The following is a 26,925-nucleotide window of genomic DNA, read 5'->3' as shown; positions in this document are numbered from 1 at the left end:
GCATCGCCTACCTCAGTGTGCTAGAAATGTGGGTCTTTTTTCTTTGGTTAGACGAAGAAAGAAAAAATTGTGATTGAAATTTGGGCTAGGAAGTAATTATTAGAATTGAAAACTCTGACACGAAATCTTGTCCTTGTAAACCTGTCTGAGGTCCCCATCAGTGGTTTGTGGGGTTTTCAAACAAAAGAAATAGAGAATGAAAACAAACATTTGTTAGAACATAAAGAAGCAAAAAGCTGGGATTCTTGGCAAGAATCATTTGACTCCTACTCCATTCTCATCTAACCGCCTGTGCTTTCTTATTGGCCAGGCTAGCCCTTCAGGATTGCTAGTAGTAAAAAATTTCGTTGGAATATGTGATTATAGTTCTTTAGCTAGATCAAATCCCTGATAACTATTGTATAAATTTGAACAATTTTCTCCCCTTAAGTTAATTTTTGGAGTTGAGTTAAGTGTAAGTCATAATCATAACATGTTATCAGATATATGTTTCATCATTATATAAATATTGAACTGCTTATAGTTAGGCCACTCATTCTAACTATTAGGTCATTTGTAAATTTCATACTCCAGATGTTCATTATTGGATGTAAGAGCGTGTGTTATTTGTCTCACATCGGTTAGATAAAATTTATGAGAGTTAAATATATGGACTTGGACAATCTCTCCTCTTGAACTTTTTTTTTGAGATTGGGATAGGTCCAATTCATAATCTTTAACAATTATTCGAAATTACCCTAAAGAAAAAGCTGAAGTCTTGGGAGGAAATGCTGAAAACATCCTACAAGTTGAAGGAAAAGTGGAGAATCACTTTTAAAGGTTGCAAACAGTACTCCCTCATACATCTACCACTCAAATTCTCAAGAAAATGTATAGAAAGATCCAATAAGGTTTAAGTTTCTTATGATATTCTCCTCCTCCTTTCAATTCGCTAGGCATCGAACTGCTGTTGTGCAAACAATCTGCTGCCTCTCTTGTGCATCAAGATCACCGATGAATCTCAACCGAGCTATATAAAACACGCTATATAAAAAAATTAACGATTGAAATGAGATGTGTGAAATGGTGTCGACCCTTACATGAAATATTGTAGATGATTTTTTCCGCCTTCAACCAAAATGTGTGGAAGTAAAACTAATTTAGTGGAAGAAATCAAAGTACGATCGAAAAGTATACAACTTTGAAGGTTTGAAAATAGTTAAGAAAACAAAGAGTGCATATTCACAATTAAGACGATTTCTCTCCATTATTATACCACAGTGTGAGCAGCAAGACAAAGGAGTTTACTTTCATAGTAATAAAGCTATCCGAACTTCAATCACTTGACAAGATTCATTATTGTATTTTGTGATGTAACTTATAGCCTATCAAACCAAGATATTAAATAAACATGATCAACTTGTGCGTAAAAATTATAATTAATCCAAGATTTTGAAATGGGTTTATTTGGTATTATCCGTTTTGTTGATGGGTCAACGTCTAATCCCTTGTAAATTTAATTTTACATGGAGAAGTATCATGTTTTAGGAAATAGCTAGGTATTAAATTGTAACATTTTAGCTCAATTTGTGTTATTTTAAAAAAGGAGCTCAAGAGATTTTCTTGCAAGTATTTATAGAAAATGATATTTCAAGAATCTCGCATTGTTTTACTTGACATTTAACTCCAAAGGTATAGGTTCATTTAGTTGCTTCTACATGCAAAAACTACTTGTTGCAATTGAATTCAAATCAATAATTCGCCCGTCTCGAGAGAAATCGAAGTCAGAATTTCGATTCTTTTCCGCATTATGGGTTGAATCCGATCTGATGGTTAATGGTTATATTGAGAATCATTAAATCAAAATACATCTTAAGTCGGATTGAAGTTATTTTAAAATTCGGTTAAAATCGATAAAGCGGAAATTATTTCGGTTTTTAACATTACCGAACCGTTAAGTTTGATTCAATTTTCGGTTTTGTTCGGTTTGATCCAAAGAACAACTCTAGATTTGGATAAACCATATAGTCCAAATTTACGTATTTTTTTCAAAAACTCTCGTAACTAGAATAATGATAATGTTCGAAGAAACCAGAACGATTTGTGTAATATAATGCCTTGGAAGTCTTTGACAGTGGGCTAGTTTAACATATCGTAACATAAGTCAAAATAAAAAAATAAGGGAGGTGTTACACTTTGTTCAAATATATAAGTTACCTCCATTATTTTCTAGGAGGCGATCGCACTTATTTGCCTCCTATAAAAATAATAAAGATAGTGACATTATTTTAAAATATTAACTATTTTATCATCAAACTAATCAGTGACTTTTTGATAAATATGTCAAAACAGGTCAAGGGAAAAGACCGGCACAGAACTCAATTCACCTGCGTTAGGTTATGGGGTGGATCGATTCGACGAATCTAGCTAATTTATTTGAAAGTTGGCAGGATAGGGTAAATCGGCGTGCAACCCATGCCATTGGGCGGATGTGGGGAGCTCCACTATTTAAATTCGATCGAATCTAATAAATATCATCTAGCAAAGTGTTGATTGACACTACAAAAAACGGAAGCATTAGCGACGATTTTTTTAAAACCGTCGCTCAAATAGCGACGGTTTCTCTTTTTTCGTCGCTATATAGCGACGGGTTTTTCATGAACCGTCGCCTTTTAAATTATAGCGACGGTTTTATAAAACCTGTCGCTATAATAGCGACGGGTGTATAAAACCGTCGCTATAATAGCCACGGTTGTATAAAACCGTCGCTATAATAGCCACGGTTTTATAAAACCCGTCGCTATATTAGCGAAGGTTTATAAAAAACGGTCGCTATTATTGCGACTGTTCCACACACCCGTCGTCATTTTGTGCAAAGGGTAAAACACATGCGACGGTCTTGTATACTACCGTCGCTATTATAGCGACAAATTTTCATAAACCGTCGCTTAATTTAACAGACGACGGTTTTATTAAAATTCGTCGCTATATAGCGACCGTGTAAAACACCGTCGCTTAATTTAATAGCGACGGTTTTAATATAATAGTCGCCGATCTAGATCAGCCACGGTTATGCAAAATCCGTCGCTGATCTAGATCGGCGACAGTTTGTCAAAAACCGTCGCTATAATAGCGACGGTTTTAATATAAGAGTCGCTATATAGCGACGGTTTTTCCAAAAACCGTCGCTATAATTCTATATATACGAAGGTTCGCGAAAATTTTCTTAACGAGTTTTCACTATATCCGGTAGCAAAACTTTATCTATTTTTTCAAAGTTTCGATTTTTTTGTTTTGTACTAACAATTTTTCGTATTTATTTTGTAGATTTCTTCGTCGGTGCGATCTTCCCTTACGTAAAGCTGCATGGCTTCGCTCAAATTAGGTATTAAAACTTTTTTTTCACAAAAATTTTTTAGTAGTTTTTTTACAGAAAAATTCTTCATCGGTGCCATATTTCGTTCGTAAATTTTTTAGTAGTTTTTTTATACGAATTTTATCGATAAACACCGTCGCTACTTAAGCGGCGGTTTTTTAAAAAACCGCCGATTAATTTAGCGACGGATTATAAAGAACCGTCGCTTAATTTAGCGACGGGTTATTAAAAACCGACGCTTAAAATAGCGACGGTGTTTATATAAACACGGTCGCTATTTTAGCGACGGTTATAAAATCCGTCGCAAATATAGCGACGGTGTTCTTCATCAAAACCGTCGCTATATAACGACGGGAATTTTCAACCGTTACTTTTCGAAGGCGACGTAGAATCAGGTTACGGATAGCCTGACCGTCGTTACAACCGTCGCCTTACCTTTTTGCGACGGTTTTAGCGACGGTTTTGACCGTCGCTAAATCTATTTTTTTTTTGTAGTGTGAGATTTGAACTTAACTCAATTCCAAAAGTTAGTTCAAAGGGAGATGATTGTTTAAATTTATATATACAACTTTCCAAGGATTTAATCCGGCCGATGTGATATATTTAAGACGCTTCTCACGTCCATGAATGAACATCTGGTGATTGAAGTTTACAAGACAATGGATGACCTAATTAAGTGCAGTCCAACATATAAAGGTGAAACATGAGTTCCGATATCATGTTAAGATTGATATTTGTATCTAACTCAACTTCAAAAGTTAATTCGACGAGTAGGTCTCTTGTGAGACGGTCTCACGAATCTTTATCCGTGAGACGTGTCAACTCTATCGATATTTACAATAAAAAGTCATACTCTTAGCATAAAAAATAATACTTTTTCATGGATAACCCGAATAAGAGATCCGTCTGACAAATACGACATGTGAGACCGTCTCACATAAGTTTTTACCTAATTCAAGACGACATGCATGCTATATGATAATATGCCAGTTTCATTGGAATTTGAAGTGAGATTTCGTAAATTCACCTAAAACCCTACTCTAAAAACGCTTTAAGAAAAAAAGCATTATTTTTTGGTGGCTTTTATTTATGAGCCAACCACTAGGTTCAAAATTTTATTAAAAAAAATTATTAAAATGGTATATGTTGATTAATAAAAATTAAAATTTTATTTTTCTGATATGAAACATATGAACGATAAATATTTGAGTATGTGAAATAAAATAATACTTGACCGTATTTAATCGTCTTGGGATTTTTTTTTCCATTTTTTATGTAAGTAGTTCATGTCATTTATTTCAATTTTTCGTTACTATATATAATATTTGAACACGAGAGTTTTATTCACTTTAAAAAATAATACTCCATTTAATGTTTATATCCATTAATAACTTTCGTGTGATACAATCTCACAGATTTATATCAATGATATGTGTTGATTCAATCCATATTTATAAAAAAAAAAAGTAATATTTTTTTTTACATAATAATTAATATTTTTTTCATGAATTAGGTCGTTTACATCAAAATTAATATACGAGAGGATTTCATAAATTTTTTTATTTCCATTATTCCTAGAACACCGGTATATAATTAACTCACTTACATTATAATATTTATCTAGATTTTCCAAACTTATGATATAAATTTCAATTTTGAAACAAAATTAAAATACAACTGAAGTATGTCGGAGGGGAGCAAACATTTGTTATACATGCACAAAGCTATATCGACACTTGTATTCAAACAAATGGTGTTGTCCTCCTATAAAAGAGTGGCCTTTACCCGTCATATATTTCACCATCAAGATTTTTACAAACAATCGTGAGACATGTCTAGCACAAGATATTTCTTAGTGGTCATCGGATTATTATTTGCCATTGTCATATCCCATGCAGAAGCCGATTTTAGTCATTCTTATGATGATCTTAAGCAACAAATAGTTAAACCATCTCGCAGACTCTTAGAGAGGTGTATGACACCGGATTCGGATTCGAAACCAACGACGTGTCGGAGAATTCCTCCTCCACACCCACCAGCTCCTACTCCCGCACCTGCACCAAAGCACATCAAGTACCGGGGATGACTTCCCGAATCTATATTTATCTGAGGAGAAAGCAGATCTATGAGATTATGCATTAGAATATAGTGGTTGCGATTGTAGTCTTGAGATCAATAATGTAATGCTATGAAACTGAATGATTTATGGCTTTTTTCTTCTCAAATGAATAACTGTCATTTTCTTCATTCTTGGTATTCTCATTATCTATATATATATATATATATATATATATATATTTTAATATCCTGCACACCTACCGTGCACACCTTTGTGAGCACCGATAAGATGTCACTCACTTATTGGATGTGATGAAATATAGAAAAATTGTGCATCCAATGGGTGAGTGACACCTTATCGGTATTCACAAAAGTGTGCACGGTAGGTGTGCAGGATATCAAAGCTATGTGTGCATATATATATATATATATATATATATATATATATATATATATATATATCAATTTTATGTATTTTTTAGGTTGAATTTATATATGGAGTAGGTCTTTCATAAGAGGGTCTTACGGATCTTTATTCGTGAGACGGATTCGTGGATGACTCATATAGAATATCTATTTCAAAAAAATTGACACATGACACCGTGTCATATGAATTTTTGTGTTATAATGTGAGCGTCTCCAATCGGCCAATTCAAATATTATATTAAATATAGAATACATTTTAACATTTAAAAGAAAAAAAATGAAACACCTTGTGAAGTTGCATGAGTCTCTTCTTTTGATAGAGAAATATGTGTTTGAATCCACGTTAAAAAATTATTTTATTATATAAGTTTTCAGTTCTTATTTAATTATTATTTTCATAAATTAATGAATAGTATGGAAAAGTAATATTTTTCCAAAATAAAATAATGCCAAATATACAGAATGTTAATTGTAATAACTTTGTTCAACTATTTTTCTAAAAAAACTACCTACTTGAATATATTTGAAATTCGAGATCATTTTAAAAAAAAAAAAATTGATCAATATTTTTAAAAAAATCATTATATTTTTTTATAAAAAGAAATATAAGGTGAATAAATTTTATTTTTAACGATGATTAATAATTAAACAATTACTAAAATAGTTGGATTGAAATCAATCATCTCCACCTTCTCTATTTCTCCTCCCTCGCACGAAGATTCGAGTATTTGGATTTGTTGTTGTTGGTTGTTGCTTTTGCAGGTTACAGCAATGGAACCGGCAGCTAGGCGAAGAGGCGGCGTTTGGGAAGGGATGTACCGATTGATTATGCGCCGCACTCCCATCTACGTTACCTTCGTCGTCGTCGGCGCGTTCCTCGGCGAACGTGTCAGTATCTTCACGCGTATTTTCGTTAAATTGTCCGTTCTATAGAATGAAATTCCATTTCGGTAGTGTGAAGCTGTAGTTTTGACTAATTCCAAGTTTCATAGGATGTGTTGTTATGCTATTGTTATGTTAGGTTGTTCTTTTAGACTTTTACTCATATCGCATGCTCTGATTTCAGACGGTGGATTATGGAATTCGTAGGATTTGGGAGCACAACAATGTCGGGGTATTTGATTTTAATTTTTGACCCTGATTTGAGCTGATATTGCTGAGCGTGATAGTTTTCGGTGAATGATTTGGAATTTTACATTGGTGTTGCATTAGAGATTTATTCAGGAAACACAACAAGTAATACTAAATCTTTTTGGTTGTATTTGCTACTGATGCATACTTCCCCTTTTAACAGGCATTCGATCTTCATTCATAGCTTGTTAGTTCGACGACACTAAACTGATTTCATTTGTTTGTGATGATTCCATCGAGTTCAACAAATGTATGATAGAAAATGGGAAGAGATTAAGTTTGATATGGTGTCTTAGGATTGCTTCAAAAATCCGTCGCATCGTGTAGTTGTTAATTTAATCTCCAGTCTCAATCATGATTCACTTTTTTGTCTTTCAATTTGTTTAGTGATTGGATCAGTGCGCTCATTTGTTGTTGATAACTTTTAACTAGGAAGGAATTCATGGGATCTTTAGGAAATATTTCATGGTTTCTGGTGTTTTGGAGTGAATTCGATGCTATAGGAGGATTTATACAATACCTTCTTTCTCGTTGTCTGCTTAAAGACTTAGAAGTGATTTGATTAATTCAGGACTCTGATGCATAATAGGTTCAATATTGATTTCATCAAGTGTTTTCTACAACACTTCATGAAGTACTGGGTCCAGGATAAGTTCGTTCCCAAATATGTCATTCAGCTGCTGTATGTATTAATTTATGGCCTAAAGTTCTCAGACCTCTTACTTTGGGTGTGCAAAGTGCTATGTTGGCTGGTGATTCAAGTTCTTTCTTTAAACGCCTATAACAAGAGTTGAATTGAGTATCATTTCTACCAGTCATGATTTTTAAATGTTGATAATCTTGAATCATACAAGAAATTTATGAGCATTGCTGTTTCTTTTAAAAATAAAGTCGTTAACAAACTCATATGATAATGTGCCACCTGATCTGAAAACGAATTTAGAATATCAGGCTTGGTATTTAAGGTTATCACAATGTGCATTGTTGGTTTTGAACCTGTTTTTATGTTTAACCAGCTTGTGGGTGGGTACTTGACGTTATCTCTGTTATTTTCTTGAACTTCTATAGCCGAATCCCTTTTTTTGTGTGTTGCACTAACTGCTTATTTCATTCTGTATTTTGTTTTAATATGGCATTTGATGGATCCCAGAAGCGGTATGAGGATATTCCTGTTTTGGGACAAAGACCATCCGAATGAAGTAACGTTTATTGCAACACAGGCTTATTTGTCTTCACTCTAGATTGTAAGAAACCATTTTGATGTTCGAGGACAGGATCAGTAACAATGATCTTCTTTGCTTTTGTTTGAAGAGTTGTAGAGAAATATTTTGGGCAAAAAAATATTTGGTAAAATAACTAGTACGTTTGGTTCTGTTTCGGGGAAGTAGAGTTGTCATGACAGATGATGAATAATGTCAGAATCATTCGAATACACACGTGACACGTTACTTCCAAGTTCTACGGTCTACCGCTGTATGATACCTATTGATAAAAGATACTCCCGCATGGTAGACGATTGAAATTGTAAGTTTTGAATCGAAGTCCAATGAAAGTGAGCAACATACATGGGCCGAAGAAGCTTGTGAGTTTTTCGAATAGTCAAGAAAAAATTCAATTCGTATATGAAATTATTGAATTCGAGTCGAACTCAGACATATTTTAATTGAATTTGTGTTTAGACTATTTTGTTCGATTATTCGCAAACTGCTCATAAGTTTATTCGATTATTTTAAATAAATAGCCAAAATTGGACCAAATAATAGAAAGAACAAATTCATTAGAAATAAAGACCTAAATTCTATATAAACAAGCTAAGACTAGATGAGATACCCAAAATAATGTTATCTGATTCGTATAACAAGCACTATCGACATAGTCTTAAATTGTTTGTTTGTTTTTTAAATAATAATAATAAGATAAAAATTAAAACTGGAAAAAGGCTAGAGAATTTGGACCCATACTAACGGGTTGTAAAGCTTCGAAGCCCAACAAAGCAAAAAAAAAAAAGTGCCGAAGCCCAATCAGAATAATAACTCCAACAGGTCTTTAGGGTTTTTGCGAGCCATTTATTGTGGTAGTCCGCGCCACACTACTCTGCAAATCGCCGTCGCCTGTACTTCCGACTCAGAGGTAGGATCACCTCGTATGTGTAAGCGCGATCTTTTTCCAAATGGCTAAATTGACATTTTTTCTTTCTTTTTTGCTTTCCGGTGAATTTGTTGGCGAGCAGGAGTGATTTGAGAAGATAAGGTGTTGAAACATGAGGTAGCATCATATGTATCTTTATCTGATGATTTACTGTTTTCTAGCTTTGGTCGTCGCTTTTGTTATCTCGGAAGGAAATATGAGCTATTATTTGAAATATGTTTCTGATGAAGCTGATGTGTGGCTTGTTTCTTTCCATTCGTTCTCATGTTGCGTTTCATTTTTTTTGGGGATTGCTTTAATGATTGTGAATTGATCTGTTATCTAAAGTAACTGAAACTTTGAGGGAAAAAAATTGGGACAGCTAGAAACCATTCTCCGAAGAATACTACTGTTTTTTTCTTCTCATATTCATGGTTGTTTGCATTTGGATTGGGGAAATGCCAATTGGGCGTTGAAACTTTGAACTCCTTGTTAATTGATCTTCTGTTAATTTTGCTGCCGCTGTTTTGTTTTACTCCATTTGTCTTGATCTGAGGCTCCATGAATGCTGCTGTACCAGTGTGCTAATCTGGGTCCAAATTGCATTAATGAAGCAGTTCGGCTTATAAAAATGTTCAGCGGCTTTATTTTTGAAAGCATTATTTGTAGTGAATGAAAGTGAAATATTTATTTTAAAAAATTCTGGGGGAAGCTGAAGGAGAGTTCAAAACCCATGTTTTCTGACTTCTTTCCATTTAATTGTTTTTTAAGAAAAGGCCTATCCGAACACTTCTTTTTTGTAATGTTTTTGCAGTAAGCTTCAGAGCGAGGCCCTGAGGGAAGCTATCACTCAGATTACTTCTGATGCTAAGGAGAAGAAGAGAAATTTCACCGAGACAATTGAGCTCCAGATTGGACTCAAGAACTATGATCCTCAGAAGGACAAACGTTTTAGTGGGTCAGTGAAGTTGCCCCATATTCCCAGGCCAAAAATGAAAGTATGCATGCTTGGTGATGCTCAACATGTTGAAGAGGTATATCACGTTTGTCCATTGCTTTTTTACATAATATAAACCGTGAGATAGTTTTCGGTATATTATCTGGATTCACTAGTTACATGGACCTGAAGGACTATGATCTTATATGTTTTAACTAAATACTCGTAGTTTATACACCTTTTCGTGGCTATGAAAAACTCTTATTTGTGAGCTAGTATATTCCAATGGGATAAATTTCTTCTTTATTTCGATAGTATGTTTATGTCTGCTTTGTGGTAAACTACATGAATTTATCCGTTTTGAGCAAGGGGCCGGGTTAGTTAATGATTTTGCATGAAAACTGTACAAAATCTCATTTGTTAGAAACTATAATGTGATATATCATTTATGTGTCTAACCAGACATGTTATTGAGTTGTTTTTACCATAAAACTGTTTTTAATCAAAACAATACTAATATTTTCTGTGAACAAATTGCGTATTGAAGAGTTGTTTTGCTGCTTGGTTTAGAATTTTAACGTACAAGTAATTTTCATTTACATTATTGTGTCTCCTGTTATATTGTAAAAATTGTGTATTTGTAATGATTTTTCACATCACGTGCAATATTTTATCCAGGCTGAAAAAATTGGCTTGGAATCCATGGATGTGGAGGCTCTGAAGAAGTTGAATAAAAATAAGAAATTAGTGAAGAAACTTGCAAAGAAGTATCATGCTTTCTTAGCCTCGGAAGCTGTCATCAAGCAGATTCCTCGCCTGTTGGGGCCTGGTCTGAACAAGGCAGGCAAGTGCTTTTTCACATGTTGGTTCTTCTAACGGATTTATGAGCAACAAGCACATGTGAATCACCATATGCATGGGCTTAAATGTCCCTGAATATTTGCTTTCATTAGAAGATTATGTTATGCGTTTCTACAAATATGATGATCATGGCATTCGATTCTTGTTATTGATTTGTTTTTAATGTAATGCAGGTAAATTCCCTACTCTCGTATCTCATCAAGAATCGCTCGAGTCCAAGGTTGCTGAAACCAAGGCCACAGTGAAGTTCCAATTGAAGAAGGTTCTTTGCATGGGAGTTGCTGTTGGAAACTGTGATATGGAGGAGAAGCAAATATTTCAAAACGTTCAAATGAGTGTTAACTTTTTAGTTTCTCTTTTGAAGAAAAATTGGCAGAACGTAAGTTCATTCAAACTTTTTCTTTAATAACAACTAATAGTACTCTCCTTTCCTACCAGTATATCAGTCAAATTGTATTTCATACATATATGTTCTCACGTGTTGATGGTTTGATATATTGTGTATTCAGACTTTCGTGGTTAGTAAACGTTGTTTATTTTTCATTATAATCAGGTAAGGTGCCTATACTTGAAGACAACTATGGGGAAGACACAACGCGTCTTCTAATGATTCACCTTGTTTTTCTGTTTGGAATGCCTACGCAGTAAACTCGTGAGGACTAAGACAATCAAATCTTTGTTGGGCTGTGAATTTTATAGTTTTTCCACCGTTTTGATACTCTGCCTTCATGCATTATCGAGATCCATTAATTTTGTACCTGTTGAGATGCTTGGTTTATACTCGGTATTTAGACTTGGATTACCATTACTTGCTGATTTCTTCAGGATTTTATTTGGTAATATTGTCTGTCCTTATTTAATATTTGAAGTTTCTCTGACTTTGTCTTGTAGCAAAGTTTTTTGGTAAGGATCCTGCATTATGAGATTCCGACTTGTGATGCATTTGTCTTGTATAGCAAAGTTTTCGGCCTTTACCAAAGTCTTTTTTATAGTTTCATTTGCTTGTAATTTATGCATGGGGACAATTAATCACACTGAAAATGGGATAAATAGTCATAAACAAATAGTAATTAATACCTGGTTTAGACTCTAAACAACTGGGATGAAATTTTTTTTTGTAAACACAAATTAAATGTGACATAGGATGAGTTAAAATATATAATCCTATTTCTATAGTTGTCATACCTAAAACACAACCTCGAGTAAATATACCCTAGTTTTCTATCGCCAAGTTCAAATTAATTGGGAGTGGACTCCATTTTGGGGAGGTAAAGGTTGGACTTTTGACAAGAATGCACGAGATGAGTTGAAATGTAACACTAAATTATGATAGCAAGTTACCTCAAAATTGTATGATTCGTTTAGAATAGATCCTAGAGCATATACAAATGAATGACATAAATTAATTTGAGAGTATTGTTACACCCCGACAACGTGAATGCATAGCAAGCACATAGCCTGGCTAAAGAAGTTGTTGTGAAGGTTTACCGACATTAGGAAACTTCTTCAATTTTGTAGCGTTCTCATGCAGAAAATATGATGGAAGAGTTTTTGGTCTAGAAACTATTGAAGCCATAGAATTATTATGTCTCATGCGAAATTCTAAAATATTGTTTTAGAGTTTTATTGTATTGTTTGCAAAATGATATTTTATGCAATTCTCAAACACTGTTTATGGACCAAAAACTGGGTGAGATCTATTCATTATCAATCTGAAGCTTGAGTGAAATTAAATCAAGGTCTGGACTGAGTGATGACGAAGAATCGATGAATGAGTTATGACTAAAGATGAAATGTCACTCGAACTATCCATGATTATTTGAAAGAATACATCAGCTTTTAGAGAAAACAAATCTTTCCAAGAATTTGCGTTGGAAAAAATACGAAAATTGGGAAAAATGCAAAAAAATTGGTGAGCCCCCCTAAAGATTTCCGTCATGGTATGCTTCCTTTTATGTATAAAAATAATTTGTTAAAAAACAAAAAAAATTAAGTAATTCTACCATTGATACGTAATATAATACTTGTCACTTGTGGTAGCCAACAAGACAAATCATATTGCATTAGCATACTAAGTATTTGTCCAAATCTAAATTTTTATGGTCCCATTTACATATTCTTGTTTCGTTTATTATTTTATGTAAAATCCTTCCACCCTTTTACGTGTGTAGTTCAAATTTTAAAAAAAAATAGAATTTTCCTTTTTACTGTTTAATTTAATTAAGCAAACAATTACGCCAGCCAGCGCCACCTTCATGGCCTGCGTCAGTATTTAGGGCAACATCTACTCACTCGCCACCCACATTCTCTATCTTCTCCTCCTTCTTCGTCATACCCAGCCGTTAATTTTTTTATACCGCTGCCGTGGGGCGAGATCTTGATTTCTGTAAGACTTCTTTTCTTTAATTTGTAGCTTTCTGTGCTTTAAAAGTAAGATCTTTTTTGCTTCTGTTTTATTTTTTTTATGTTACTTCCCCTCATTTGGTTGATCGGTGAGACAAGTTTAAAACAGTTTCTTTGTCTTCTATTTCCTTTGTTTCTATTATGGGTTTTGTGTAAAACTTTTAGGATTTTAAACTGAAAGCGTGATACTCAATGGAACTATGGAGGAAGTAGGAACCTTTGCTGAGATTCAGTTCTGGTTTTTTTTATGGGTTTTAGGGACGCTGAGATTCAGTTCTGGTTTTTTTTAATGGGTTTTAGGGACTTACTGTGAGAAGATGGTTTTTGTCTGCTGGAATCTTCGTTGAGATGTTTATTTGTGGGTCTTTCTTTGAAAGCGTACGGCTCTTTTGTAAATTCGATAAATTTAGTTCAGAATGATTTGAAGTAAAAACAAGTTACTGATGGATTTTGATTTTTCAAGATATTTGAAGAAGTTGTTTTCTTCCTAAGAAAAGGTGCTTTCAATTTGTTATTTCTGAATGTGCTACGTTTATGTTGTGGAAAAAGGTGATGTTTCGCCATAAATGTTAATTCTCTTCTCTGAGTTCGAATTTCGAGCTGGAGCCTGGATTTTTGGCTAATTAATCAGTGCCGGAACCAGAAATGTCGAAAATTAATTGGAATGAAATTGTATTTTTTGTGTATGTATGATATATAAAAAGGTATTTGTATATACAGTCTATATGGAAAATTTAAGAGGGAGGGGAGATCGGTCCTCCCCCTTGGTAAGATTCTCGGTGCTTGACCGGTTATTCTTCAACAATTGTTTAAGAAGGTTCGACTTTATTTGTCATTTGTTTATACAATGAACTTGATTGTTGTTTAGATTGTTTGTTTAATAATCTTTGACACCTCGACTTTGACACTCGGTCAAAATTGGTTTGCTGCTTTGAATAATTTTATAATAAGATTATTTTACCGTGGTTGGTGTACTACATGAGAATAGCACAATTTTTGTCTTGATTTTTGTCTACCCCTGTCATGACCTTTTGTTTCTTGGTTTCCTTTCTAAAAGTTCATACCTGTGACCACTTTTTTCAAGATCTCTCTTCAATATTATTTTTGTTTATGATCTTGAATGTTGAGTAATCCACATAATGAGACAAAAGAGAATTTTGAGTTCGATTTAAGTTCTTATAAATGGGATTTATCGTATGTAAACCATGGAGCTTCGAGTGAAGGGCAGGACCAACTTTCTTGCACTTCTCATATTGCTCCAACATCAATTGCTCTTTTGCTAGAAATCAATGACAGTATTGTCTATTGTCATCCTGCAACAAATAGATGGCACACATTACAGGAATGTTTCATTGGAGAGAAGCATGTGATCTGCTTGAAAGGTGAGTGGTACAAAATTTAAGTTCTGAAACTGCCTTTTCAGGAAGAATGGCAACTGCAATACTTCCCCTCAACTGCATTTTCCATAGTGCTCCAGCTCCACAAAACCGAAACACAAGCACCTTTGTCAAGATCCCTTCTTCTTTGGGTTCTGTGAAGAGGATCGGCAAAAGCTTTGGCTTAGAAGCCAAACCAGATTTCAGAGTATCTGCCATGGCAGTATACAAGGTGAAATTAATTGGACCAGAGGGCGATGAGTGCGAGTTTGAAGCCCCTGACGATGCATATATCCTTGACACTGCAGAGGCTGCGGGAATTGATCTACCATACTCATGCAGGGCTGGTGCATGCTCCACCTGTGCAGGTAAAATGGTGTCGGGTTCTGTTGACCAGTCAGATGGCTCGTTTCTTGATGATGACCAAATGGAGCAGGGCTACTTGCTTACCTGTGTCTCGTACCCTACTTCTGATTGTGTGATTCACACTCACAAGGAGAGTGATCTTTATTAAGAATACTGTTTTTGGTTTGTGGTCTCAGGTTATTTCATCCATTTACTTCATTGTCCTGTTGTGTGATCTGAAGATGATGTTATTGTTAGCAATAAATTTGAGCCAACTTGGTTCTTCTCTCTACTCTGGGCTGCTTTTCTTGTACTATGTCATAGATAAAACTCTATTTCTTAGTATTCGTGTTTCTCACCCGTATACTCATGGTTAATGATGTTTGCACTTCATTTTACGAGGAAAATAAGAACAGCAAATACCCCAACATGGATTACCATATAAACACAAATATCCATTTTCAGTCATGAACTCGAAAAGTGTCGTAAAGATAATGACCTCGAGCTTCGCTTTAAACACACCAATCCTAAAAAAATGGTATTTTTTCCCAATTCACCATCTCTCATCCCGCGAACAGAATTTCATCGTTGTAAACATTTTGGTATCTTGAGAGCATTTTCTGTGGTCTAAAAAGGTGGCCTTTTTTTATTATATAATTTCAATTATAGATATTGCGCTTCGAAGAGAACATTCAATGTGGTAGCGAGAATAAGAATAAAGTTATTTCAAAATGGCCCACACAAAAAGTTATTATCTTGATTTGGCCTACACTAAAAAAAATCAAATTTGTATGTGTAATAATTTTTATATAAATTATTTTAACTTGAGTGAGAAAGGAATTAAAATTTGAAAGACAACGAATGGGTAGGGGACGATTTTGTTGCATAAAAAATAATTGCCATCAGCATCTATGTGGAGTGGGACTCCAAGTTGTTCTTTCTTTAATATATTATTATTTCTTTGCAAATTGTTCATCAAAATTGTCAAAAAAAACAACCATTTTAATCAATCAAAACAAATTTTACCTGTTTGACCTTTCCCAGTAGCCATCATTTGGTTCCTCTCAAGTCACGATTCAATTCCACCATACTAAAAGCCATATTTGAATTTCTCATGAAATCATAAAATTTATATTCTGACAAAAATTACACAGACAATTTGATTGTGTTTTACATGTTGCAAATTGAATCCAACCCTTCTACTCTTCTAGTGATTTAGCGTATTGATTTCTTTACGTACAACATGCTCGGAAAAAATGTATATGTAAATCGTGATGATAAGGTGTAGGTGAGTTTGACTGTAAAAATTTGTTTAGTTGAATGGTGTAAAAATAATATCCTTAATTTCAACGTCGCACGATTTATTTCAATGTTTTCTTACATAAAAAGCATCCATATACTTTAACTATTGCCTACATGAATGATAGATTTTGTTAAATTAACGAAATTACGAGCTTTGTGTAAAACCATTGGAATGGTGTTTCACAGGGGCATTTGCCAAACCTACAGTAGGAAAAAACACACTTACATACAAAATATGGCCGCTTTAGCATTTCAGTTTCACATTGTGTAGCTTCCTTTCGGTAGGAAGGCGCAAAAATTTAATACCATTTATTTCATTATTTATTGTACAAACGCGTCGTATAAATATAGACAGCCAACTATAAAGCCGCATCGAGGCTGAGATTCAAGAGAGTTGGCATAGCAAATCGCTATGGCCACCTTTTTCTGGGTTCTCCTCCTCTTCACTTTGTCAGGTTCTTTTTTTTTCATACTGCTTTATTTGTGTTTTGATTCTTTTACATTTCAGTCTCAGCAAAAAGACTCTTTTTTTTTTTGGTTGAAAGATTGTGTTTGTGTTGCTTGTATGTAAAAGGTAGTGTTTTGTTGTATCAAAAAATAAAAAGGGTCGTGTTTTGTTTCCTTGTTTATGATATTCTTATTCTTCACATTAAAAATCAAGACAGGTGAATTAAGAAATGGGTTCTTGAATTTTGGGTTTATGGGAGAAGGGCTGGTTTTATTCTATTCTCATGTATCAATCAGTTTAGTTTCTTTCTTTTTAACCCTTTTTTGTGTTGCTTTGATGGATGTTTACAGAGACTGTGTTTTCGAGGTTCAGGATTCTTGGCAATTTGCTTATCTAATTAGTAAAGACTATTATATTTTGTAGAAATTTTGGATATGATAGTTCGTGATTCCTGTAAAGGAGATGTAGTCGCAGTGGATTCTTTGATTAAAAAGAAAGCAGGAATTTATTTTTTTTTGCGCATGTCTGTGATTCTATTATGGTTATTGATAGTGATGACGTCTGAATTAAAATCTACAAGTAAGTGGAACCTTTATTTTTAAAGGTATATGGGACTGATATTTCCTGATTTTAGGAAGCAATTCCTGTAAAATGGTAGAGATTCTGTTTAATTCTTCTCAGTGTGATCCTTTTCTGAGTTCATCACCTGCTTTCAGATTCATTAGTTTGCGTCCGAGGATTCGGAGTGGGAATCAATTACGGCCAGATTGCCAACAATCTACCATCCCCATCACGTGTTTCTTATCTCCTTAAATCTGTCAACATAAGTAGAGTGAAACTTTATGACGCAGATCCAAATGTTTTATCAGCATTCGCGAACTCGGATGTTGAATTTGTAATTGGACTAGGAAATGAGTATCTTCAACAGATGACTGATCCTGTTCAAGCTCAATCTTGGATTCAGCAGCACGTGCAACCTTATATTCCCCTAACTAAGATCACGTGTATCACTGTTGGAAACGAGGTTCTCACAGGCAATGACACTCAGTTAAAGTCGTATTTGCTCCCAGCAATGCAGACTGTTAGCGGGGCTCTGGCAAATCTTGGGCTAAGCAAGGAGATGTTTGTGACGACATCTCATTCTTTCGGAATATTGAGTAACTCCTACCCACCTTCGGCTGGTGCATTTCGACAAGATCTTGCCGAATATATCCAGAGTATTCTCATTTTTCATGCACAAACAGACTCACCATTCCTTATTAATGCATATCCCTTCTTCGCCTATAAGGATAATCCAGATCAAGTTTCACTGAGCTATGCACTTTTCCAGCCAAACTCTGGGATGACTGACCCTTCAACAAATCTGCATTATGATAACATGTTATATGCACAGATTGACTCTGTTTATTCAGCAATCAAAGCACTAGGCCATACGGACATACAAGTTAAAGTTTCGGAGACCGGATGGCCATCAAAAGGGGATCCAAATGAGGTAGGGGCGACACCAGAGAATGCCAGGCTGTATAACGGTAATTTGCTCAGACGGATAGAGCAAAGTCAAGGGACTCCGGGAAAACCATCAGTACCTATTGACATATACGTTTTTGCACTTTTTAACGAGGATTTAAAACCTGGTCCTTTGTCAGAAAGGAATTATGGATTGTACTATCCTGATGGCACTCCTGTCTATAACATTGGTTTACAAGGATTTCTTCCGCGAATGGATTATTCATCCTCAAAAAGAAACGTAAGGAAGTGTGTAAATTTACGTGTTGTGCTGTATCTTTTGCTACTGCACATTTTTACAACTTATATTATATACGACAGGATTTGACAAATGTTTTTCTTACTTTTCAGGTCATATCTTTCTTCATTTTTTCGCTTATTCCATGGCATTTTCATTATGTGCTTTGTAGCCAGAGATTTATCTCATTACCATAACGGAATGGTATCATCCCAGCTCTTTTTTCCTGGATAGTTCAGAGGTATTTTACCTGCATAGTTTCCAACTTTTCTTATTTTTAAAGTTTTTAAGTGCAAACAGGCCAGCCAACTTTTTCATTGGTGTTGAAGTTAGTTTCTTGAGTTTGCGCTATGATTTACCTTTCAGAAAAATATAGTGTTGATGGGATATGTTCCGTAATAATGCAAATGAATCTCATCGTGACGGTATTTATATATCATATCTTTTCTCGACAAAAGTCCATTTCAAGCCTGTCATGAAAGAAACCTTTGTCGCAGCCCAAATTTGAGCATTTCTTATTTTCTAATTAAACCGCTACAGTTGAAAGCTCGTCTTTTTTGTCTTCCAATGGTAATGTGTTGCACCATCAAGAAGCTAAGTAACACACAATATTTTTCTATTGCATCATCCTAAGTGGCAGAATAGAGGGGTCTGCAGAGGCTGTTGCCACTCTTCTTGCATTTTCTTGTATATGTTTATTTTCCGTATGACAAAAAAGGAGATTTTACATCCCATAAGTAGTTGTAATATTTATTTATTTTACTTCTGGAGACGGTGTTTGGCTTCTCAAGCTCCAAAAAACCACTTCAATATCGAAAATCTTTTGAATATGGTCTCAGATCGTTTTGTTCGAGATATTTTATTGGATTTCAAAAAATAATACACTGGAGAAATAACCACTGGACCTATTTGGAATCGATCAAATTGCCCTTCTGCCCACCTAGATTTCTTGGATTCCCCTCTGGCTATGCCACCAATATGTTGCTTGAACCACAAAGTTATATGATGGCTTTCGTTATCATGGAGCCCAGTTATTAATACTTTTTCATAGAATCTTACATCAGGGATTAAATAGGATAAGATAGGCAAATGGACAAGGTCACTTTTGATTACTTCATAATTATGGCTAGCTATCTACTACAACATTTCAACTACAGTTTGTCAAGATAATGTTGAACTTGATGATTGACCTTTTGTCATTGTACTTGATTTAAATATGGTTTAATGTATCATTGATTAGTTAGATCAATCGTCTGATGCATGCATTGTGTGCGTGTACAGTTAAAAAATCTTATATAATCTGATCTTGACCCAAAACTCTTGAACTTCTGGGCTCTTTAATTTCTTCCGGTTAAAAGATTACATTATCTTAAGCAGTTGTTTAAATTTCAGTTTTTCTGTGGTTGCAGGGTAAAGTTACCAATGCATATTCATCAGTGGCAAGGATGTTTTTGCATGCAGTAGATTAGGAGAATTTTATACCTGAAAATTTATTTACATTTTTATTGAATAATTGATTCATGCAGACTTACCAATAATTCAAATGAACTATCTATCCTTCACTAGAATGTAAACTTTTTTATACAGTAGGATTTGATTTTAAACTATATATATAATATTATACTAGTTCAGACGTATCAGCTCTTAACTATTTTTTTTTCTCGTATACGCACGAGCGAATTTAACTTTATGTTGAGATCGAATTAGAACATGGAGATGCCACTTTTAAACCAGGGCAAAAACTTGTGTGAGACGGTCTCACGGGTCAAATTTTGTGAGACGGATCTTTATTTGAGTAATCCATGAAATAGTATTGCTTTTTATGCTAAGAGTACTACTTTTTGTGGTGAATATGGGTAGGGTTGACCCGTCTCACAGATTGATATCCGTGAGACGGTCTCACATGAGACTTACTCTTAAACCAGAAGAGTGACATATGCCATTGACAAAAATAATCTGTATAGTCTTTAGCCCATTTCGTTTTGACAAAAAAGTGATCAAACGATTAAATATTATTAGTTAGATGAAATGAGAAAAAAAAATTGAAGGTGGGTTTTTTATGCAAGTGTATTTTAGGAAGATTCACGTGTGGTTATTATGACATGTCATTTTAACTCAAAACAAAATGATTTAAATATGAATATATTATATATAACGTGATTTTACCTCTCTTCTTTCTTAATAATATAATAGAATAATCATAAATTATATATATTTTAGACGTACACTATTTTTCTAAAAAAAACATGTACACCGTTGAGCTTATTGTTTTGATTAAGAATAAATTATCAATAAATTCGTTGGTTTTTTTTTTTAATGTTAGATACTCTTTAATCTCTTTATAATTTTAAAATTAAACTGTCGAATTTATTACTTCGATAAAAAAATTTCTGGCTCCTTGCCGGTTGGAACGTAAGTGGATACAACAGTTGTATCTTAAAAAATATTTAAATAAATTAGTGTTTATAAAAAAAATTAAATATTTTTGCATACAATTTTCAAACATTTCGTAAACTAAAAATTTTAATTTCTTTTAAAATAAACTCCTTCAAATACTATCTTAGTTCAATTTTTTAAAATGTTTTTATTAAAAGAAGTTGAAGTAATTTGATGTTTAAATAAATATTGAAAATTGATTTTGTTTTTATTTAAATATAAGTAAAATCAAAATCAAATCAGAAATTCTAAATTCTTAAAAATAAGTGTTTTTCTAAAACAAATTTATAAACAATTTTTTTTAAAAGAAAAACGTTTTCTTTTTTAAAAAATAAGTGTTATGCAAATAAAATTCCCTGTGAAGAACATTCTGCAGAAGACAAAATGGCAAAATCTAGCCCCCAAAAAAGAAGGGAATGAAGTCACAAAAAGGAAAATAAAATAAATCTCTTCATGATTCTCACGTCTTAGATGCCATCACCACTCCTTCAATCCCACTCCTCTAATTCAGATTTCCAATCCACCACATTTCTTAAAAAATATCTTTCTTGAAATTTCCCTCCAAATCAGAACCCCCATTTCATCAAAAAGACCATTTCTTTCTTTAATTGCGCAGCAAATCTCAGTCTAGAATATTTTTATTTCACAAATCACAACGTACCCATCTGTTTTCTTGAATAAAAAAAGAATCTTGGCAGACGAAGTGTTGAAAGAGCTCATTTTTTTAGTCGTTCAACTTTTATACCGATGACAGAGGTGCTCCACTCCCCCTCTTCGTCATCTTCTCCTTCAATATCAACCCACAATGCCACATTGTTTCAGACATATGTAGGTGATGAGGTGGTTGCTGGGCTGGCGGGGAATAATAACATAGAGGAAGAAGAGGAAGATAATCGGGCGGCGAGGGAGAAGAGGGAGAAGGAGAGGAGGGATCAGTTATCTCTTTTGGCGATTCTAGTGACTCTGTTTAGAAAGAGTTTTTGGGTGGCCTGCAAGACGGAGAGTGCTACTTTTTCTGGTGCCAGTGGCAGTGGTGGTGGTGGTAGGGTTATGGAGATCGGTTGGCCCACCGATGTACATCATGTTAATCATGTTACTTTTGATAGGTTTAATGGGTTCTTGGGGTTGCCTGTTGAGTTTGAGCCTGAGGTTTCAAGGAGGGCTCCTAGTGCTAGGTTTGTTTTCTCTCTCGTGAATCCTGTAACTTCGGTTCTTTTACATGCGTTTGATAGGTATAAATCGTGACTAGTTTTTTCATGTTTCATTGTTACAATCTTTATTCTATTCTTGGGTTTTAGATTTGGATAATTGATGCATATTGTATCTTGATAAATAATCCGATTCTTTGGAACTTGCAGTCGTTGGTGGATTATCAAGTTATAGCACATTCTCTGAAAATAATTTAGACTTGGAATGTGATGATATTAGTGCAGAATGGACGACAAATTTTATCAGCAAGAATTCTGGGGATAACTATATTTCTTCATTTATAGCAATGTTTTCTGAAATAGAATTGATTTCCTAACAAACCTTTGATATTGTCAATCTATAATCTGTCTGTGTCCCTCGAACTAAATATTTGATATTTGTGTAACTGTTGATTTAGTCGACGACTTTAAATGGATGACGATTATAACCCTCGTTATTTCCCTCACTACCTGAATGACACTTCATAATTATCTGCCTTAGCTTTTAGTTGAAAAGCGGTTGTATAAAATGTTGTTGATAACTGCTTTCATGTCTGCTTCATAAGTGGCTAATTTCATTGGATTATATGTGTCTACATTTACTATGGAAGTTGTGATAAATTTGATTCTAAGAATAATATTTTCATTCATTAACTGCAGTCTGATTTTTAATTTTATCTCCATTAGTACTTTCTCTCAAATATTTATTCAACTCATTGCGAACTTGGTAGTTTGGTTCTTCTTCTTCCTAATTTGGTTGCATCGAGTGAATATGTATTACCGGTGAGAAGAAAATGGAGTATCAAATCTAGTAATTTTTTAATGTTAGAAAAATCTATTTGTTTTTTAACACTGAATTCTCTAAATGCGGAGATTTTACTCTAGAAGGTGGGTGAATCCCATATTACTTTTGTGTTAATTTTCATTCAGGATTACGATTTCTTATGTCCTGTGAATAATGTTTGGTTCATTGTTGTGTCAAATTCTTGATCTTATCAACCAGATAAAGATATTTTTCCCCCATCATATGACGCTGATGGAGGTCTTTAATGCAGTTCAAGAATAAGTATATGCTCATCAGTTTTAATTTAGTACTTGTTTCTTTGAAAGAACAATAGGAGAAGTTGTCTCGATAAACTTATGAGTTTTTCATTCCACATGGCCCATTTAGTGCTGCAACGTGCTTGTTTTCTGAGATTTACTAAATCATCTCTCAAACTTCGGTATAAATGATCTCAATATGCTTTTGAAATTTCAATATCATTGGTCCATTAGTATGTTTTGTTTGTTGCGGAATAACAAAAGGTGGTTTTTTTAAATCGGTGATCTACCATGTTGGTGACTTGGTGTCATACTTTTGATCTACTCTGATAGGGAAGTACTCTAATCATAATGTTGCTTGTCGTAATTTATGCTGAATCGCTTTCAGATGGCATCCCCAATAAACCTTGATGGTAGTTCCAACTATCAGCCCTTCACATTATCACATTATCTTTTTTGTAGATTATGCAAATAAGTAAAATAATTGAAAATTTCTTGATCCCAGATTTCACTTTTTTGGTACTTTGTATATCCTTGTGATGTTCACCTCTATCATGGTCAGTTTTAGCATAGTTCCTCTCTGAATTTTGGTTTTGAAATCAATACACAGTGCCACTGTTTTTGGAGTTTCTACAGAGTCCATGCAGCTGTCTTATGATCCACATGGCAATAGCATTCCAACTATTCTCCTGCTTATGCAGAGGCATTTGTATTCCCAAGGTGGCCTGCAGGTGCATCTTAGTAATTCCTTGAAGATTATTAAGAAAAAGGACCACATCCAGTGAAACAAAATGCACAATAATCTAACACTGGCCAGAAATATAAATGCGGTGTATCTTCTGGTATTTTATAGTTACAACACAATCACTATTGGAATTATGTGTGCAGGCAGAAGGTATTTTCAGAATAACTGCAGGAAACAGTCAAGAGGAATATGTGAGGGACCAATTAAACCGGGGAGTAATCCCAGAAGGTGTTGATGTACACTGTTTGGCCGGCTTGATCAAGGTTACTAAATCTTGAGAAAGATGCCAATAGAAATCAAATAATATATCTTAAATTAGATTTTGTATTATAATAAAGATTATGAACTTGCTGATATATGATTTATTGTGTAGGTTATAGCAAAGATTTCACATCGTTTTATCCCTGGATATATTCCCTTAAATAAGGCGGTGATATATAAAGTTTAAACCCTGTCTGTCTGTATATTATATAGTCTGGATTGTGTTGCATTTTCCGTCACTTATCTTATTTTAGAGTTCAACTGATAGATTATTATTATTATTTTTTTAAATTAAATTCTTCTTTACATGAATTCATTCTTGAAAAAGATTTTTCCTCTTCTGGATTTCTTGGAATTGCTATTTGAATGACTTCTACCTATTGGGAATATGTTGTTCTATGTATTCAAGGAAAATAAAGCATGTGTGTGCTCAGATAGCCTTCATTAAAAATCGAAGTTAATTTTGTTCTCTTCTGCGCATTTTTAGCTTAACATCTTCTTGTGATCCTTATAGGCTTGGTTCCGAGAACTTCCTCGAGGGGTGCTGGATTCTCTTTCACCCGAGCAGGTGATGCAATGCGAGTCGGAAGAAGACTGTGATGCCCTTGTAAGGCTTCTACCCTCAACAGAAGCATCGTTGTTGGATTGGGCGATCAACCTAATGGCTGATGTTGTACTAGAGGAATGTCTCAACAAGATGAATGCTCGAAACATAGCAATGGTGTTTGCACCTAACATGACACAGGTATGAATCTATAATATGTTGTAAATGGATCCATCGCATGGTGTTATTTCCAAGATCATTTTCTGGAAAAGATATATCATGTTTTTGAGGTCTATTGAATACATTTTTTGGAACATGGACCAGAGAAGGGTAAAAAAGGTATGCTCTCACTGGTAGCAAGTTTGGATGCATAAGTTCTTGCTTGAAAAGTATTTTACGAAGTTGAGTCTTTTAAAGTCCAATTTTGATGAAAATAGATAGTCTAATTGGGTGGGATACTTAAAAAGCTTATCTTTTTATTTCTTAAAGATAATTTAAAATAGAAGCGTTACATTGTTTGGCCTACGAATTTGTTTTTTTCCTTCCAAGGGCTTTTAATACTAATAAAAAAAACCTTTTTTTAACAAAAGCCTTCGTTTTTTTGTTTTATTTTTTTGGCTCTCAGTAAAAGTTCTCAACCCAGACACCATCTACATCACATTGCAAGATCACATTCGCATTTCTGTTTTTGCAGATGGCCGATCCACTGACTGCTTTGATGTATGCCGTTCAAGTGATGAACTTCCTTAAGACACTTATAGAGAAGACTTTACAAGAAAGGGAAGACTCTGTGATAGAACCAGCTCCTACATCTGGTGGTGAGCCTTCGGATGACAATGGAAACCAGAGTTCTTCAATACTTGGTCATGAAAATCCTGCTATGCCGAATGAAGAGGCAATTCAGGAATTTTTGGCCGTGGACCCTGGTTTAGACTCCGGTTCAGAGACAAACCATTTAGAGGACATATCTGATGAAGATTATCTCAGTTACTCAACTTCAACCGAAGAATCTGATGATAATGTGTCGTGTGAAACTCCCGATCAAGTGTATAGAGTTTCCCGTGCGAAAGAAGCTTTATTAATTAATGATCTTCAGAATCAGATTGAAGAGAACAAAATGAGCAAAACAGGAAGCCAATCAAGCAATTCCAATCTGAGAAAGCCTGAATCAAGAATTGATAACCTGCAAGCTGTAGATTTATCCATCAAGACTAATTACAAGAACAAAAGGGTAAGCAATTTGAGCCGTATAAATTCAATAATCGAACGGTTTGAAGCTTGGCGTTGAACACAGGTTCAAGAATCTCTCCTTTACTGGCTGATTTTATGATGTTGCTTCCTTTTATCTAGTTCTATATTAAGTGAAACATGTCCAAACCTGGTATGTTTTTACTTATTACTGTTACTCTGAAATTATGTGAATTCTAAGTGGTGAGATTCGTTCAATTTGAATCTAGAACTATTTTCTTTTGATCCACACGAAGGACCACGACAGAGACATGGAATGTGATTCACACACTAAAGTGACCAAACCACTAGGCAATCATGTTACTGGATTTTACAGTCATGTACATACTGTTTTAAGTAGTCGGCATCTTTGGTTGCTTTATACAACGCAAGATTTCTATCTGGAAGTTTGAAAACTGTAAACAGGAATTTAGTTTAAATCTTTTCTAAATTGAAAAAAATGGTAGATTGATTACCATTGTTGTGTTCTGAGATATTGACGTCAAAGATTCATATTTTATTGCCAATCACGTCTAAATTGAGCATTCATTGCAAGCACTGCACCACGATTATAATGTGATTCGGAAGAAAAATGTTCAAAACTTGAAACATCAAACTTCATTAGCATGCTACAATTTACAGGAACACAGAATTTGGATGTAATATTTGGCATTATTGATTAAATTTCTTCAAAGTAACACATAATTTTCTCTCTGAGTGTAGACCGATTTCATTGTTTTTCAATTGATCATCAAAGCGTGCGTAATAATTGGTAGCTCTGCCATATTCTAAGTAAAATGCAGAGGTTGTTGACACATTGGTAATTTGGTTCTTGCTAGTTGATGGTCTCATTTAGTTTCGGGAAACATAGCAGAAGTCGTGTGAAATGAATAGGTTAGAATATGGTAGATTTTTTAAATTTCTCATCTCTTTCATGAATGACTATTTTTTCTGTGTTATAAATAAGCAGG

General features: G+C 34.2%; 5 protein-coding genes across 5 annotated transcripts; all 5 read left to right on the top strand.

The window, feature by feature from the left end:
• Positions 1-6,488: 6,488 nt before the first annotated feature.
• On the top strand, positions 6,489-8,402 carry LOC140842384 (cytochrome b-c1 complex subunit 9-like). The gene is made up of 3 exons (XM_073210240.1): positions 6,489-6,727; positions 6,906-6,953; positions 8,121-8,402. Exons 1-3 carry the CDS (start codon positions 6,611-6,613, stop codon positions 8,166-8,168), a joined length of 213 nt encoding a protein of 70 aa, XP_073066341.1. The 5' UTR covers positions 6,489-6,610; the 3' UTR covers positions 8,169-8,402.
• A 572-nt stretch (positions 8,403-8,974) lies between these two features.
• Positions 8,975-11,820, top strand: LOC140842383 (large ribosomal subunit protein uL1z-like). Its single transcript, XM_073210239.1, has 6 exons — positions 8,975-9,100; positions 9,201-9,235; positions 9,912-10,131; positions 10,713-10,878; positions 11,069-11,274; positions 11,449-11,820. Exons 2-6 carry the CDS (start codon positions 9,231-9,233, stop codon positions 11,500-11,502), a joined length of 651 nt encoding a protein of 216 aa, XP_073066340.1. The 5' UTR covers positions 8,975-9,100; positions 9,201-9,230; the 3' UTR covers positions 11,503-11,820.
• Positions 11,821-13,122: 1,302 nt separating this feature from the next.
• On the top strand, positions 13,123-15,377 carry LOC140842382 (ferredoxin, root R-B2-like). Its single transcript, XM_073210238.1, has 2 exons — positions 13,123-13,281; positions 14,722-15,377. The coding sequence occupies exon 2, from the start codon at positions 14,727-14,729 to the stop codon at positions 15,186-15,188; it is 462 nt and encodes a 153-aa protein (XP_073066339.1). The 5' UTR covers positions 13,123-13,281; positions 14,722-14,726; the 3' UTR covers positions 15,189-15,377.
• Positions 15,378-16,503: 1,126 nt separating this feature from the next.
• LOC140842381 (glucan endo-1,3-beta-glucosidase 14-like) lies at positions 16,504-18,718 on the top strand. The gene is made up of 3 exons (XM_073210237.1): positions 16,504-16,776; positions 17,486-18,516; positions 18,627-18,718. The coding sequence occupies exons 1-3, from the start codon at positions 16,734-16,736 to the stop codon at positions 18,708-18,710; spliced, it is 1,158 nt and encodes a 385-aa protein (XP_073066338.1). The 5' UTR covers positions 16,504-16,733; the 3' UTR covers positions 18,711-18,718.
• A 2,624-nt stretch (positions 18,719-21,342) lies between these two features.
• Positions 21,343-26,173, top strand: LOC140842380 (rho GTPase-activating protein 4-like). Its single transcript, XM_073210236.1, has 5 exons — positions 21,343-22,124; positions 23,788-23,908; positions 24,066-24,185; positions 24,698-24,928; positions 25,422-26,173. The coding sequence occupies exons 1-5, from the start codon at positions 21,697-21,699 to the stop codon at positions 26,013-26,015; spliced, it is 1,494 nt and encodes a 497-aa protein (XP_073066337.1). The 5' UTR covers positions 21,343-21,696; the 3' UTR covers positions 26,016-26,173.
• Positions 26,174-26,925: the final 752 nt, after the last annotated feature.

The sequence above is a fragment of the Primulina eburnea genome, chromosome 10 (assembly GCF_022965805.1).
Source record: "Primulina eburnea isolate SZY01 chromosome 10, ASM2296580v1, whole genome shotgun sequence".
In the NCBI taxonomy this organism is placed as follows: domain Eukaryota; kingdom Viridiplantae; phylum Streptophyta; class Magnoliopsida; order Lamiales; family Gesneriaceae; genus Primulina; species Primulina eburnea.
The sequence above is the reverse complement of the archived record's forward strand: the minus strand, read 5'-3'. Positions and strand labels throughout refer to the sequence as shown.